This window comes from Girardinichthys multiradiatus, chromosome 22 (assembly GCF_021462225.1).
Source record: "Girardinichthys multiradiatus isolate DD_20200921_A chromosome 22, DD_fGirMul_XY1, whole genome shotgun sequence".
Taxonomy (NCBI): domain Eukaryota; kingdom Metazoa; phylum Chordata; class Actinopteri; order Cyprinodontiformes; family Goodeidae; genus Girardinichthys; species Girardinichthys multiradiatus.
Window position 1 is genome coordinate 34,751,926 of NC_061814.1, and position 15,765 is coordinate 34,767,690.

At 39.2% G+C, this 15,765-nt stretch overlaps 1 protein-coding gene across 6 annotated transcripts in view; it reads right to left on the reverse strand.

Moving 5' to 3' along the window:
- Positions 1-12,845, reverse strand: part of LOC124858867 — a 45,559-nt gene extending 32,714 nt beyond the window's left edge. For 5 of the 6 annotated variants that reach the window (XM_047351154.1, XM_047351152.1, XM_047351149.1 and 2 more), the window contains exons 1-11: positions 12,216-12,845; positions 11,421-11,507; positions 9,984-10,121; positions 6,951-7,097; positions 5,826-6,017; positions 3,262-3,348; positions 2,918-3,036; positions 2,718-2,832; positions 2,564-2,641; positions 2,348-2,463; positions 1,032-1,194 (exon numbers count right to left, since the gene is read on the reverse strand). In XM_047351154.1, the coding sequence (XP_047207110.1) occupies positions 1,032-1,194; positions 2,348-2,463; positions 2,564-2,641; positions 2,718-2,832; positions 2,918-3,036; positions 3,262-3,348; positions 5,826-6,017; positions 6,951-7,097; positions 9,984-10,121; positions 11,421-11,507; positions 12,216-12,710 (1,737 nt within the window). In that variant the 5' untranslated portion in view covers positions 12,711-12,845. The remainder of the gene's footprint in view (positions 1-1,031; positions 1,195-2,347; positions 2,464-2,563; positions 2,642-2,717; positions 2,833-2,917; positions 3,037-3,261; positions 3,349-5,825; positions 6,018-6,950; positions 7,098-9,983; positions 10,122-11,420; positions 11,508-12,215) is intronic. The other variant, XM_047351153.1, reaches the window with a different exon arrangement.
- Between the last annotated feature and the right edge of the window lie 2,920 nt (positions 12,846-15,765).

A 15,765-nucleotide genomic window follows, 5' to 3' on the forward strand; every position in this document is an offset into this window, starting at 1 on the left:
GGGTCATGGGACAACTAAAGGTCCAAATTGAAATCAGTAATGCAAATAAAGTTTTCTATCCTCAAGCAACTTTAGGAGTGCCCTATGGGATAACTTTGTCCTGGATGCAAATGGTCTCTTTCCTTCTCTCCCATGAATTATACGTAGAAAACTAAAAATACACATAATTACTGGTTTTTAACATGCCACATAGTTTTCCGATACTTATTTTTTCAAAGAAGCCAAGAGTATTTCCTTGTAGGTTTATGAGCAATTCTGGGGTTACTGTAGGAGCACCCACATGTTCAATAAAGTTTCAGCTTTCCTAAACGACAAGGAAAGTTACGCCTAAAAACTAACCCAGCAGTGAATCCCAGACATTTTATTCATATGGTGTTAATAAATGACTTTTCATGACAGAATGGATATATATTCACCTTTAAATAGAATATGGGCCTAACAGAAAAAAACTATTTGCCCTGGCCCTCCGTACCGAGGCACAACTTGACATTTTCAGTGGAAACTTTTAGAATTCCTCTGCCAGAATAAATAACACCTCTAAAAGCTCTTCCTATGACTTTCATGGGGCAGAATTAGTGACAATTCCAGAACTGGATTTTATTTGTCAGACCAGGGAGAAGACTAGCAGAAACCGAGTAAAATTATATGGTGCTCTATAACATGCAGCCATGCTCTGTGAAGTTTCAGAGCCAAAAGGGGAATTTATTCTGACTGTATGACGAAAGGATGCCTCTAAACTGGGACATCACATGACGCTTTTCAGTGCAATTAAGTTGCTGGAAAGGATGGAAAACCAGCAGAATGTTTGTTGTCAAAACCAGGAGTCTCAGCGCCACAGCTCATTTGTCATTTTGGAAAAAAACTGCTAAGCTATAAATCAGGCATTCCAAACAATAAGACAAAGTTTACTGCATTTACTGCAACCACAGACTTCGACGGACAATAATGGGGTAGTTCTTATCTCCTGCCAGCCCTGTTGGAGTTCTACTCTCTTCCCTCAGAGATGTGCAGAAACAGCCAAGTCTACTTACGCTGCAGCCTTTCAGACGATTCTGCTCCTCCTTCACCTCTTTTCCCATGATCCCATGTGTCTCAGATCCTGTGATGTATTGAGCTTCTCGCGCTGGAGTCAGGAGGTCAGCATCTTCCCTGGTGAAAGTGGAACCGAAGAGAGAGTGTGTCGTCCTGTCGCTCCTGCAGGAGGAACAGGAGGTTACTATGGTGCTGACAGTCAGGCCTCAGAGGCCAGCGATGAACTCCAGTTAAGGCTCTGAGGTTTTCTACCACTGTTTGTTTTATTCCATTTAAATCGTTAAAACTGGAGCTGATAAAACAGCTGAAATGATGTAGTGTTTGGGAACTAAAGATAGGACACTCTCATGGGAGGCTCTCTCACTCTGAGAAATGTTTAGAAGGCAGGATGTCAGGAAGCTGGACATGACTCGCTTAAATGCTTACTTTTTCATAAAAAGCAATTCATTTTCCTTTTTCCTTTTTATCTTTCATTTGCTCCCTTTCTTTTTCATTTTGTCCTCTTTCCTTTCATTTGTTCACTTTTCTTTTCTTCCTTTGTTCACCTTCCTCTAATTTGCCACTTTCTCCTCTCTTTCCTGTAATTTGCTCCTGTTCTTTTGCTTTGTTCCTTTCTTGTCATATGTTCCCTTTCCTTCCCTTTGTTCCCTTTCATTTCCTTCACTTGTTCCCTTTCTTTTCATTGGCTTCCTTTCCTTTTCTTTTCTTTACTTTATTTTTTACCCACCATACCCTTTTCCTTTGTGTCCATATCTACATTGGTCAATGTGATATTTCCTGTACCTGAATAAAATATCACTTCTTGCAGTACTTTACAGCTCAGATAAACAATAGATTTATTTTTTTTACATACACTCAGACAAACATCTATTTCTTCTAAAGAATATCAGTTTATTGTGCATGTATCACGTCTGTAACAAAATCTAGTTCATATAGTACAGAATAAACAAAGAGTAATTTTAAGAAGTTAGTTTACAGTAGAACAGTGATTAAGTCTGCTTTAGGCGAACAAGAGACAAAAATTCCCAGTGATTTATTGGTCTCGATACTAACTGTATGCTTTTAAACTCACAATGAAAAGGTCCATAAAGTTACAGAATATTATTTTTAATAAGTTTTTTTCATCTCAGATTTAGCAAAGATTTAGGAAAGACTGAGATGATGTCATTGTTTTAATGGTGAGAGTAAAGCAAATCAGTGTAGTCGAGTTGACATTATTCGTCTTTCACAAAGATCCAACCTCCAAATCATTACAGAAGTTTGTAGCTTTACACCCCAAAGTGCAAAACACACTTCATCCTCACCACTGACGTACCTTAGATCCCTCTGGAGTAGTGCCCAGCAATCTTTCAACTCGGCCTGCTTCTTTGAGACGCCTGCAGCCAGGGCGGGGTGGAGTTTAGGCAGCTGCGAAACGCTCACATCCAGCATCTATCACACACAGGCCTGCAGGTTAGGCATAGAAGTCTTCTGCAGCACAATCCGGGATGTGCCAAAGCAGCACTGCTCTAAGTGAAAACTCCGTTCTTACCATGATTTGACTGGCAATGTCGCGAATTTCTCTGTCACCAATGGTGTCCAGCTCTTCGGATGCAGGCATGTTTCTCCTCTTAAACAGAGAATACAGTCAGTAGGTAAATTTCAGAGCATAATTATGATCTAAGCTTGGGCTTTTTGCAGTTTACCATGTCATTAATAACATCCAAGGTTTTATCAGCCTGCTGGTAAAAAGAGGACATCTCCAGCGCCACCTGAAGAGTTTCATGGTAGTTTTTCAGATAGGACTGGACCTTCAGCCACCTGCATGAAGAACATTAAGTCTTCTGTTTTTAGACTGAATATGTTACACGACGCATTCCTGTTTAGCATAAGGCACAAAGCATACATTTTATTAATGTGTTTCTTCCTGATGGTGATGTTTTTGCCATCTGCCTTCCCTAATTTATCCAGTTTTAGGGCCAAGTTGTTGATCTCCTCGTGTAGGTTTCTATGGAGCTGCTCATCCTGTAACAAAAACAAAACCAAAACACAAACAGTTGTGACATTAGTTTTCCTTTCTGTATGTCCTGGGGGCTCTGATTACAATCAGACAAGGTCAGAAACATATTCCAAAATAACGTGACAATTTAAAATACAGCTGTCACCATTTTGCAATGCATTGTTTAACTGGTATAAAGCTCTTGTCAGTATATGTTTTAAATAGTTTTTAAATCTTTTTACAAAGCTGACCTGTTTGAGATCAAGAATTCTCCTGGTGAGCTGCATTTTGTCAACATTTTCCCCCAGGACACTCACCAGAGACTGCTCCTCTTCCTTCTGTCACACAGAAAAGTCATTGTTTATAGATGTGTCTTTTGCAAGAAACCCAACAATCACTTTTGTTCAGACACACAGTGACTAAAACAGTATTACGTCTGGTAAAGCAACAAGGAAGATATAAAACAGAGTTCTAGTCAGAGGTTTGCATTCGGTCATCCCAGCCGTGGATGTTAAATTAGTTTTAGGGAAGGGGTTCCAAGGTATGGCCTGGGGACCATTAGAAACCATTAGAGTGATTTTGAACAAATTTAATCCAACAGCACATGCAGTTAATGCAGATGGACACTTTTTTAAATCGTTTAGGGTGAGATTCTCACTGACAAATAACAATCTTGCACCAGAAAATGTTAGGTACAAAACAAAATATTTATCTTTAATTTTTTTGTTTTTCATTTTAACTAAACTATAGGAGACCTCTGCTTAAAAGCATCCATGTATTGAACTTGCCTAAATACGGTATATCAAGCAATTTTAAAGAAAGAGTGACCAATATACCACTCTTGTTGCTGAGCACAGAGTTAATTTATTTTCTTCTGCAACAAAATGGAAACATGAAAGGTTTGGACACCACTGGTTTAGGGCTTTTATGATTAACCTGAACCACTCCCTCTAGAGCTGAATAACCACACAATATGCATCTTCACCAAAACTAGAATTAAGTGCAATGGTTTGAATTTACTGTCGATTTTGTTCCAATCCACTAGAATTTGCACAACTGTCCCTGAGCAAGTTGTACCTTGCCAAATGATTTCTTGTAACCATCAACAAGCTTTTGGCCCAATTAGGTTCAGATATTTTACCACTCTTCTTAGCAGCTTTGGTAGAGCTCATTTAAATTTGTTGGTTTCCTGTTGGTTAGAGTCCAGCCCATCCAGGCACTTAATGTTAACTTGCTTTATTCTTTTCAAACCCAGATGGGATGTATTTTGAGATCATGTTTTCCTGATCCCATCATGTCAGTGGGATCCAAACTGCCACCTTAAATTAAAGGAAATTGGTTTGGATGTTCAGAAACAAATTAGGAACTACCATGATTCAAGCCTGGCATGAAACTACACTGTGCAACACCAGAATCACTGTCCACAGTAAAGTGAGAGCACCAACCAACAGAGAGACAGAAGCAAGAAGAAGTCCCTGCTCCAAAACCTGATACCTTGAAGCTTGACTAATATTTGCTGCTACCCACATGGCCAATCTAAATATCTTCTGGTCAAATGCTTGATTGCCAGAGACAAACACTAAACTATTTACCCACAATGAAGAGAAATAGGTTTGGTGGAGTCAAGGTGAGACTTTCAGACATAACTCTTTACCAACTGTTTAGCATAGTGGTGGCAGAATCATGCTGTGGGGCTATTTTACTACCAGTGATACAGGTGCACAGCAATAAGAGTACGGAACAATGAAGAATTAGCACTACCTCCAAACTCCACAACTTTAACTCCAGTTAACAGAAACTTGGGAACTGTTTCGATGTTAAAACATGTTTCAGAACCAGTTTTGGATTGAAAAGTAGGCTTTTTAATGGTCCTGACCTCAACCCTATCAATATTTTGACTATGCTTAAAAGGTAGGTCTTTGCCAGGAAACCCACTCATTTAAATGATCTGTACCAATTTTGCTAAAAGTAGTGCTCAAATATCGAGCCAGAATCATGGTAAAAGCGTGTTAACGACAGAAAATTGTGGTAAAAACCACTGAAGTTGAATGCTCTATCATTATTTTTCCATTGAAAAAGGATGCATCAATAAAAGCCTCAAATGCATGCCCACTATGACCGTGTGTAATGAAGGGGAGAAAGTTTAAACCTGACTGATGAAGTGAAGGATGAGAGAAATTAAAAACAGAATGCATCCAATTCCAGGATGAATTTTTCATAGCTTTCACAATTAATCTCCATTTCACCTCCACATATTCATTATCCATCCCTCGCTCCCTCACGCCTGACGAAGACAGGAACAGAGCGATAAACACGGGCCTAAAATGTATTCCATGAGAGTTTTGTTTATAATGACAGACAGATGTTTTCAATGGTGAGTATACACATTCAAAAAAACAGGAATATCTTCAGGATACTGAGCTAACTTCCTGTATTAGCAAGAGCTGCTCTTGTGATAATTATCTTGACAGCTGTTGATTGGGCTGTGTGTGGAGCAAGATTTGCCTCTGGGCCAAGTGCTTTTATTATAATAGCTACAGTTGAAGTGCTTCATTAACTCTGCTTTTCGACTCTGTTTTGTTTGGATAAGTTGGAACAGAGGAAGACAAGAGCAGAAGATAAAAAAGGTGAATTTATAGGTACACAAATGAGAAATTAATTTATATTTGAAATTTTGAAAACAATTTGAAATGTTTTTTTTTTAAAAGCCACAAAAATTACAAAATAAAATACAGCATTTTAGTAGTTCAATATTATTTGCACATCCTGTTGCCCTTGTGTGTGCATATATCATGAAGCATGAACCTTTTTTTACCTTCTCTTTAATCCAAGCTTCCAGCTTGTCCACCTTCTGGTTGAATTCCTGCAGGCTCCGGGCTCCACCCAAAGCGCGCATCTGATTTGCGGCCATCTGCTTCAAGTTTTGCCACTGTTCCCTAAGCTGACTGAGCTGCTTCTTCACCAGGTCAGATGTTGGGTTCAATTTGCAGATCAACTGTTCGCCCAGCTTTTGAGAAATAAGACTCTGTTTATTTGAGCTGCAGCGCAGATAGAGGCAGCAAGAAAAATACTGGGAAGTAGAAGGACTCATTTAACATTAGAAACTGCCAGTTGTATCTCTGGTACACATTTAATGGTTAATTAGTTAATTTACTGCAGGAGGGAGGAATCACTATGACAATTCAAACTTTTCAAACTTTTCAAACATCACTTCTAATCTAATCTAATCTAATCTAATCTAATCTAATCTAATCTAATCTAATCTAATCTAATCTAATCTAATCTAATCTAATCTAATCTAATCTAATCTAATCTAATCTAATTTGTCAATGCAATTGTAGATTCCAACAAAATTGTCCTCTGCATTTAACCCATCCCTCAGGGAGCAGTGGGCTGCCTTTGTGTGGCGCCCGGGGCGCATTCAGGGGCTAAGGGTTTTGCTTAGCCTGCCAGAGTGGCAGGCAATGGAATTCGAACCAGGGTACCTTTCAAGTCTAGCTACAGATTTTCAATTGGATTTAGGTCTGGACTTTGACTGGCACATTCTAACATGGATATGCTATACTAGAAACCATCCCAAGCCCTGGCTGTATGTTTAGGGTTGTTGACCTGAAAGAAAAAGAAACTTGAGCCCCAGTCTCAAGTCTTTTTCAGTCTCTAACAGATTTTCATCCAGGATCGTTTGGTATATAGCTCCATCTATCTCCCCATCAACTCTGACCAGCCCAATCCCAATAAACCACAATGAAGTTTGTGGATGTGATGTGACAAAATTAAGTTTAAAAAAGTTCAGACTATCAATTATTTTGCAAGGCACTGTAATCATTATGTTACGTTAAACCATATTAATGCATTTAATGAGGTCATGACATGTTATACTTGTGCTGCTAACTGATATTGAAATTGTGAGAGCACAGTTTGTGTTGAACCAACTTGTTACCTGGTTGAGCTGAATCAGGGTGTTTTCAAAATCCTTGAGGTCTCTCTGGAGTGTCTGTGAGGCTTCCTCCCAGTCCTGCAGGGGGCTGTACTGAACATTACAACCATCCTTCAGGTCCTGGAGCTTGCTTTTGATCCATGCTTCTGCCTGCATTACAAACAGACATATGGACAAAAACAGTTTCAGATGTTCATTACAGCTTATGTAGACACTCATTTATCATTAGACAGGAATAATATTTCAGTTTACACTTACGGGCATTTTGTTTTTAGTTTTATCATTATAGCCAACTATAAGTGACTGTCACCTATTTTACAAATACATCAAACAAGCTATATTTTTACTCTCCACCCTACAGTGTTACGACTGTTCGGGAACATCAAAAACAGCCCCATGTTCTCCAATGTCATGCTATGTGGAGCAAAGGTTTGTCTTGGCCAGAGATCGAACTCTGTTGCATAAGACTTTGTCTTGAAAAGCTGCCTCTTCTATTAGCACTTCATATGATGTAAGAAGGCCACCAAACCAGGTGGCCAAAATGTGAAATGTCCGAAAGAGCATGTTTGTTTTCTTAAAGAGAATACGACGTGGAAGTTAATGAGCCACCTAAGAAATACAAAAAAGTCTAATAAGTCAACTTTGATTCTTGTACATGTCCGACTGGTCCTATGTGAGCCATAATACTGCAAAAATCAGCAGGATCTCAGTCTGCATTGCGATTGTGAAATACAGGTTAAAGCCACAACTAAGTCATAGCAATGTTACGTAAAAAACATTTCCTGGAGTATTGTAGAATAAAAAAGGAGACGACTTGAACCCTACTTCTGAATCAACAAAACATCAACAGTACATACATGAGTGAACAACCTTTGGGTGATGATTGAAGTGGGATTTTACTACTCTCCAGAGAAGAGGGTCATTAACTTTACAAAGCCCCCCCATGCAGCAGAAGTATTGTTGGGTTAAACAGAGGGAAAGCAGCTTGATATAACAGGCTTGCTCATATCTGCTCACAATGGCTCCCATGGCATTATAATGACCTCATGCAGGAAGTCTATGATTCGCTTGTTTCTTCCTGTCCAGTCTCCACAACAATGGTATGTTTATCAAAATGTGCAGTTACAAAAATGGAAAGCAAAAACGGAAATCTTTGTGGAAAAACTTTTAGCCATGCTGAAAACCTTACAACACTGAGCACAGAAGAAGGGCCTAGTTATACTACTCAGCATATATCTCTAAAATATCTTTTTCACAGTTTGTGAAAAAGTCAACTGGTCTCTACCAATCAAAATATGCTGTGATAATATATTATTGCACCACTATATGGCAAGAATGTCAACAATGATGACAAGATAATGTTCTAAGCGACTGTGGTCGATTTTTCTTCGGAGTCGGAACTCGGATGTGAGAATGAAGTCACACCCGAGTTGGCCAGGTTCTAACTGCAACTTGGAAAACCAGTACAATTTACTAAATGTTTTTATGATAACTATTATTCAGAGTAAAAGTTGTTAGCATAAACACAGCTGCAACTTGTAACTTGCAACTTACAACTAATTCCCTGGTTCAGCTTAAGTATTGCTGCTATACATATAAAGAATAAATGGTTTTATCATTCCTTCTGCTGGTTTGTATTGCATTTAAGTAAAGCATCCCATTGTGCTGTACAGCTTTTACCTGTGAACATGTCCTTTCACTTTGAAAGTAAAAGGAGACAAACATTGTTAACAGTAGAAGCACAATCACTCAGATCAACAATTACCAAATCCCCACTAATGCTCAGCTCAGGTATGGCATCATTCCTAGATCCAAGACAAAATGTTTTGAGAAATCAAACCGTTTGAATGTGGACAAGAGATATGAATCCAGCTGACAATCTCTTTTTGGCTAAATATCATTGTTACAATGGACACAGCCTAAATCAGGACAGAAAAAATTACTTTTACAAGTTTATTCTTTACTCCTTATATATGTCTACCATTCAGATTTTTCAACTCTCAAGTAACACAGCTTGGCTTAAAATACAGTGGGAGTTTAGGTTTCTCCACTTGTTTTCTATTGTGAAAATGTAATTGTAAAAGGTGAGACGTTTTGCAGAGCAGCTGCAGATAAAGAGATGTTTATCCATTAGGTGACCTTCTTTTCCCTCTAAGCATGAACCAAAAGGGACCTTTAAATGTCTCAGATTTGAAATCTCACTTCCATTTTCAGAGCAACGAAACGCTGCAATAACAAAACATTTTCATCTACAACAGCAGTCATGCACAGAGCAGTGTAAAACATGCAGTTCCTTTGTTATCAAAAGTACATTATTAAGAAGCAACCAAAAAAGTTGCTAAGCTTGTTAGCGTTAACAATGTGCTTCAGAGCTGCTTTCAGCACAGCCATATGTCACATGTTTCCTTCAGCTGACACATTCAAAATTAAATTCCTGTGTTTGGGAGTATATTGCCTATCACTTGAATAGTTGCTCAGCGGAGATCTGATTACAAACACGAGTGCTGGAGCTAATGTCTCTCTGTCAAACTCCATGAAAATGTCTCTGTGTGCTCTAAAGTGGATGCTGCAATGAGATAACACAACCAGTTGCGCTGCTTGGCTGAGTTTCTCTCAGCCATAGGCGTGAAAAGCTTGAGCCAAACAATGATCTCATCCCTAAATAATTGGTTGTGGCGGCTTCCCCTCCCTCCCTCCCTCGGCTGAACACAGCTCACACAGTTCTTGAGACAAAATAAGAACCAGGACATATTTTGTTCCCACCAGAGGGTCATGGGGAAGGCAGCTTCCTTTCTGATTTCATCTCAGCAGCATTACGTCATGTTTTCAAGATGAACTTACTGTGCCTTCTTTCCATCAAGGGAGATTAGGGATTCTGATAAACAACTAAAAGGGTTTCATTCTTGAAATAAATCTCATGTGTAAACCCTACATGTATAGGGGCCTCTCATACATCTTTACATAAAGATCTAAAAGCACTCTGTACAAAATAAAAAACGTTTAAAGTTCATATTGTGTGTTTGTGTTTGTGTTTACCTGCAGTGCTTCTTTGTTGAAGAGAGAGTTTCGCTGAGTGAAGCATTCACTATGAGATTTAGCAGCTGCCAGAGCTTCATCCTGCTGATGACTTTCTCTCCAATGAAGCTCCTTTTTCTGCAGTTCTGGTGCTGAAATCTGCATGACCACAAAATGCACAGGTGTTAGAACAGTGGCAGCAATTTTCAATGTTGCTCTTTTTAAAAAATAAAACTTAAAATTATAGTTAATGATTCTAAATGCATCAGTTGAAATTATTTCCCGCTTTCCACCTATAATCGCCTGGGCGTAAATATTAATTAGCTCCTAAGGCAGCAGAGTGCCAGTTTTGAACCCTTGAATTTTGAATGAGAATTCAAGGGTACTTACAGTAGACAAACCATATATGTGACACAATAGGAGGAGCTTACCCAGGTTTGGATTCCTGAAAGAACGGCCACTGCTCTCAAATCAAACTTTGCGAAGAACCCTATTCTACCTTGGGCCCTGTCGGGTTGGTCCTACTGTCAGCACCATCCAAAGTGAATTGAGCAAGGCTGGCACAGTTACAGTAATGGACAGTTATTCCTTCTCTCCCCTCAGGAAACATCTGGGCGAGAGGAGGAAGTGGAAACGAACAAATCTGGATCGGTTTCATGTAAACTCATCACCTTTAAAGGTTTAAATACCAAACAAACAATTCCCTATTTTGCAGCTTTAATTACTGATACATATAAAAAAAAAAAAAACAGTTGCGTTGAGGGAAATTTAAGTATGTGTTGAATTACAACTTCATTACATGAAGCCAGTGTAAAGGAAATATGTTACTTTAACACACCTCAGTGATTTTTGTCTTTTGTTAAGATCTTTCTTGACTTCACGTTTTCCAGTAAGCCTTAACTCTTCCAGGTCTGCTGAAGCTGGGCATTTCATACTCAACAGACAATTTAACTCCACCAAGGAATCCGCAAATCTCTGTCTTTAAACAACACGCTGCATGGTCACTTTATTAAACTACAACTTGACAGGAGATATTAAATGTTACTATGGAAATTCAATTCAATAAAAGCACACACTGCATAAGATTTAGAAACTTGTTTTAAGGCTGGCAAAGACAGAATCCTTTAAGATTAATCAGCATTCAGATAGGACCTCTAACAATTAATGTCTCCATTCTGAGATCTGAGTTCTTCACTAGAAACACAAACAATAAAAAGTCCATGGGCATCTCTGTTATGTCTATTAGTGGTTGGTGGGTCCTTGTTTTTTTTTTCCCTCAAAAAATATGTTTAAAATTTTACATCGTGTAAAACAACAACAACAACAACAAAAAATGCACGGAAAGTCAGAATATTTTTTTCAGTTGGAACTTTCCATACAGAATTTACTAAATTAAAACAAATGAATATTTTTCCAACATGCATTCACTTGAAATCAATAGGCAAGCTACAAACTTACCTTAACAGATTTCTCTCGATTTAATTTTTCCAAAGCTTGTCCCTGCGCAGGCTGAAGTTCATCATTGCCCACTTTGCTAAGTAAAACCTAAAAGTCATATTTAAATATAGAGTAAAATGTTTCAATAGACTGAAAAAGATAAGAGGGTAAAACAAAAAGAGAAAGGCTACAAACTGTATTACACCTCTGCTGTACAAGTATTATATGACTTTAATATTACTGTCTGTAATATTATATTAACATCTGTAAAGTAAGTTACTTCTTATTCCCTCGAAGAAGAAGAATATATTAATATTAGCAAACCATTATTTTTTATTGTTACAGTTATTACTACTACTACCAATTTTCACTCATTCTATTCTATTATATAATTTTAAATAAAAGCCTTCTTAGTTTTATTATTATTATATACATTTAGGGTAACAATGGTTTTGTTGTTATTGTTACTGTTATTACTATTGCTACTATTATTCATCATTTTTATTTTCATTTAAGCAAACATTTGTTTTGTTATTAATCTTTTAATTATCATCTTTACACTATTCTTATGTTTATTATATTAATTTTATTCCACAATAATATTTTTGACATTATCATTGTTAGTTAATTTAGTTTAAGTCTAGTTATGTTGTTGTATATTAATATTTGCTCTTACTGCTTTTTTTTCTTTTTGCTATGTGACGTTTTCTTCTCTTTTACTCTGTGATATTTAAAAGAATTCAAAATAAAGCCTTAAGGATTATCACCATCATCAGCAGCAAAACCAAACTTCTTCATCAGCTGTGTGTTTTGTACCTTAAACTGAGAGTTAGGCTTTTTCTCACTGCTCACTCCCACAATTCTTGGCAGATGTTGATCTGGATTGCTGCCGCTGCTGATATTGTTATTGTTGTTGTTGTTTCCAGGCGAGGAGCATGTGACCTGTCCCAGTGTCGTCTTGCTGTCTGATAGGTCTTTACTTCCAGAAATCGTGATCTTCTTAATGGATCTGGAGACGGCAGAGGGAGAGGCAATGTTCTGGTTCAGATGGTCCTCTGCTGCCACGTGCTCCTGGTTGAGTTTCATGGGACCTGCCTGATCAACGATCGGTAAAACAAGACGGGACCCATGTGCACGGACCTGGGATCTGCTGAGGTAGAGCGAGTTCAGGTTGTGCTGTAAAACGCAATTATCCAGAGCCTCACTGGGCAGATACCTCTGTGGAAACTCCTGGCATTTAGTTACAGAAGGAACAGAGAGTCTGGTTCCAATGGTGAAGGGCTGCACCTTTCTTACGATGCTCTCAGACATCGTGGTAGAAAATAAACTCACTTGTGTCCAAATAGGATTCCCTCTTAGACTCTCCCCTAAGTAGCTGTCTAGCCTCTGTTCAGCTATGAAGAGCTGAGCAGAATACGAAGAGAGCGAGAGAGAGATCAGTTCTCCACCTTCTTGTGCATGTTGAGAATGCACAGGACACAGCCCAGGATGGCTTCCTTTGACTCCTGGGATCGAACGCGGTCCCAGATGTGCCGCAATGCTGTGCCAAGGTGGGCAGCGCCTGTCGAGAGGCTTCTCCTTAGAAACTGTGCCAGTGACCCTGCGAGTCTGCTGCTGAGGAGCCTGATAACCAGGGAGCGCAGCAAGATGAACACTGGCATGCTGCCTGACTGTGCTGCGCAAAAAGTATTGGGAGAAAAAAAAGAGAAAAAGGAAGCTCGGAAAAGGAGGGGGAGAGAGAAGGGTTTGTTAGCAGAAGGGATGAAGTCACCACCTCTTCACTCTGCCTCTCTTTCTCTCTCTCTGTCAGGAGTGACAGAATGGGGAGAGGAGAGGGGGCCGTAAAGCCTGGCTGTCAAAACTTCCCTCTGAACAAGAGCAGAAAAGCTGCTCTGATAAGAGGCAGAGGGCAATGGAGTCAAGGGCAGTTACCTCTGTTAGACCTCTTCAGTCTCAGCTTATCCTCCATGAGGTAATGTCCTCAACTGAATCACGCACACACTCCCACACAGCCTCTCCCTTACCTCCTTATTGACGTGCTGATGAACAGGTTCTGCCCCAAGCTGCTGTGCTTATGTGCCAGCACAAGAAAAGAAATGAAGGACAGAACCAGCTTTAGAGGCTCGTGGTAGCTCAGTCAGTCCAGGAGTGACAGACTCAACTTCAAGCTTGCTCTTTCACCCATCAGAAAGGAGCAGTTGACACACAGGTCACAGCTGAATGGAGCAGAGCAACTTTGGCATGATAAGTGTGGAGTGGTTGAAGTAGAGCAGCCAAGCAGATGGTGAAACCTGCCACTCCTTTACAGTTGCTGGGCTCAGAAGAGCAAATGTTGGGCTGACTGATTGGAATAACAGAGGGGGTTTGCGCCTGACAGTATCAGGAGGGGGTTAAAGAGGGCAAACAGCAGAGAAAATGTTTGCAGGGAGCAGAGGAGGAAATCTGCTTCCACTGGTGAGAGCTTTTTCCCTTAAAAGGAACTCTCACTCTTCACACAGCTGCCCTCTGACTTGACCTCAGCACCTGGCCTGAAGACTCTCGCAGCAGTGTAAGCAGTCATTGTATTCTTTATTTCCAACACTTTTGAATTAATCTTCAGAGTGGAGTGAGTCACAATGCCTTGCAAAGTATTAATACTGCTTTAACTTGTTCACATTTTGTGAAATTACCGCCACAAATGTCAATGTATTTTATTAAGATTTTGTGTTGTAGACCAACTCAAAGCAGTGGACAACTGTTAACTGGAAGGAAAATGACTCATGGTTTTCAACATTATTTTACCAATAAAAATCTGGGCTTCATATATTCTCAGCTCCCCCAGAGTCAATTTCACAGTTCTGCTTGCTCCAATCACAGCTCCAAGTCTTTTCAGGGTATGTCTCTACCAGCTTTGCAACTAGAAACAACATTTTCCCATTCTCCTCTGTAAAATAGTTTAAGCTAAGTCTCAAATTGGATGGTGTGGATCTGTGAACATTCATTTTCAAGTCATGTCACAAATTCTCAACTTGATTTAAATGTGAACTTTGACTGGATCACTATAACACATGAGTGTGCTTTGATGTGAACCCTTCTACTGTGACTGGCTGTATGTTTAGTGTTGCAGTCCTGTTACAAGCACAGTCTTTTGTTTCCTAAAACGTTTATCCTCCAGGATAGCCCTCCATTTAGCTCCATTTTCCCATCATAAAGCATCCCCAATTTTTTGTTTGTTTTTAAAACCCAGTGGGCCCTATTTGCTAAGTAGGAAACTTCTGAGGCCAACTGGTTGCAATGGATATTATTTAGGGGTATCAGAGTAAAGGGGTCTGATTCCAAATGCAGGCCACATTTTTTAGATTTGTTTTATAAAACTTTTAAAAACCATGAATCCTTTTCCTTCTACTTCACAGTTATGTAAGTCTTTCATATCAAATCACAATAAAATACATTAAAATATTTGGTTGTGTTGTGAACAAATGTAAAAAAGTTCCAGGGGTGTGAATAGTGCTGCAAGATGCTGTTATGTAGTAGAATTACAGAACACTGAATGATTATTCCCTGTTTTCCAATCTATCCGGTGTTGATGTGGTGTTTTCAGGAAGAACAACTGGCCAGCAGTGTGACAGCACTTTCTCAGTAGGACTCCATGTGACAGTCACAGCCCTGGAATCATCATGGTTAGCAATGTTTTTAAAAGAGCTCTGGATTTATGAGGAAGTCGTCTAAGGAAGAGTTTTTGTGCTGCAGCTTAAAATCAGTGATAGATTTTGCACACCCTGGAAGTGTTCATGGAGAATGGGTGGAGTTCATGAGGTTTGGCTAATTCTAAAATGGCATTTCCTTGCATTGGTAGGCTCTTTACAAAAAGAAATTTATGTGTTCGGCGGTTACACAGTGTGTGACTACCTCTATTTTGGTCAAATGCTAATTGTGTACACTGTTAAATTGACTTGTCTTGCCTTGACTGAGCTACACACAGAAAGTAAGAGTTTAGTCTCCCCTTGCAATACCACAGAAAGAGATTTAACAGTGTAGGCTAACTGTCTTGCAGACTTAGGAGTTTTGCTTCTTGCAAATTCATTTCGTTTTAAAGGTCTCATTTTGAAATTGTTCAACTTTTAAATAAAGTTATCAACCGGTATTCTTAAAGAACAATCATGAAATTTGCAGCGCTTTTGAGATGAGTCTACAGTGCAAGCAAAGCTCATTTCCTCCTATTGCTGTAAAATATGAAGACATTATAATAAATCTGATGTGTTGACAATATGTCTCTACATACAGATTCTGACTCTGGGAATCGGCATGTCCCCTCCCTCGCCTGCCAAGCTGCTGAGTTGGTATCTGACATCAACATGCCTTCTCCACCAGATCCATATGCACCCAA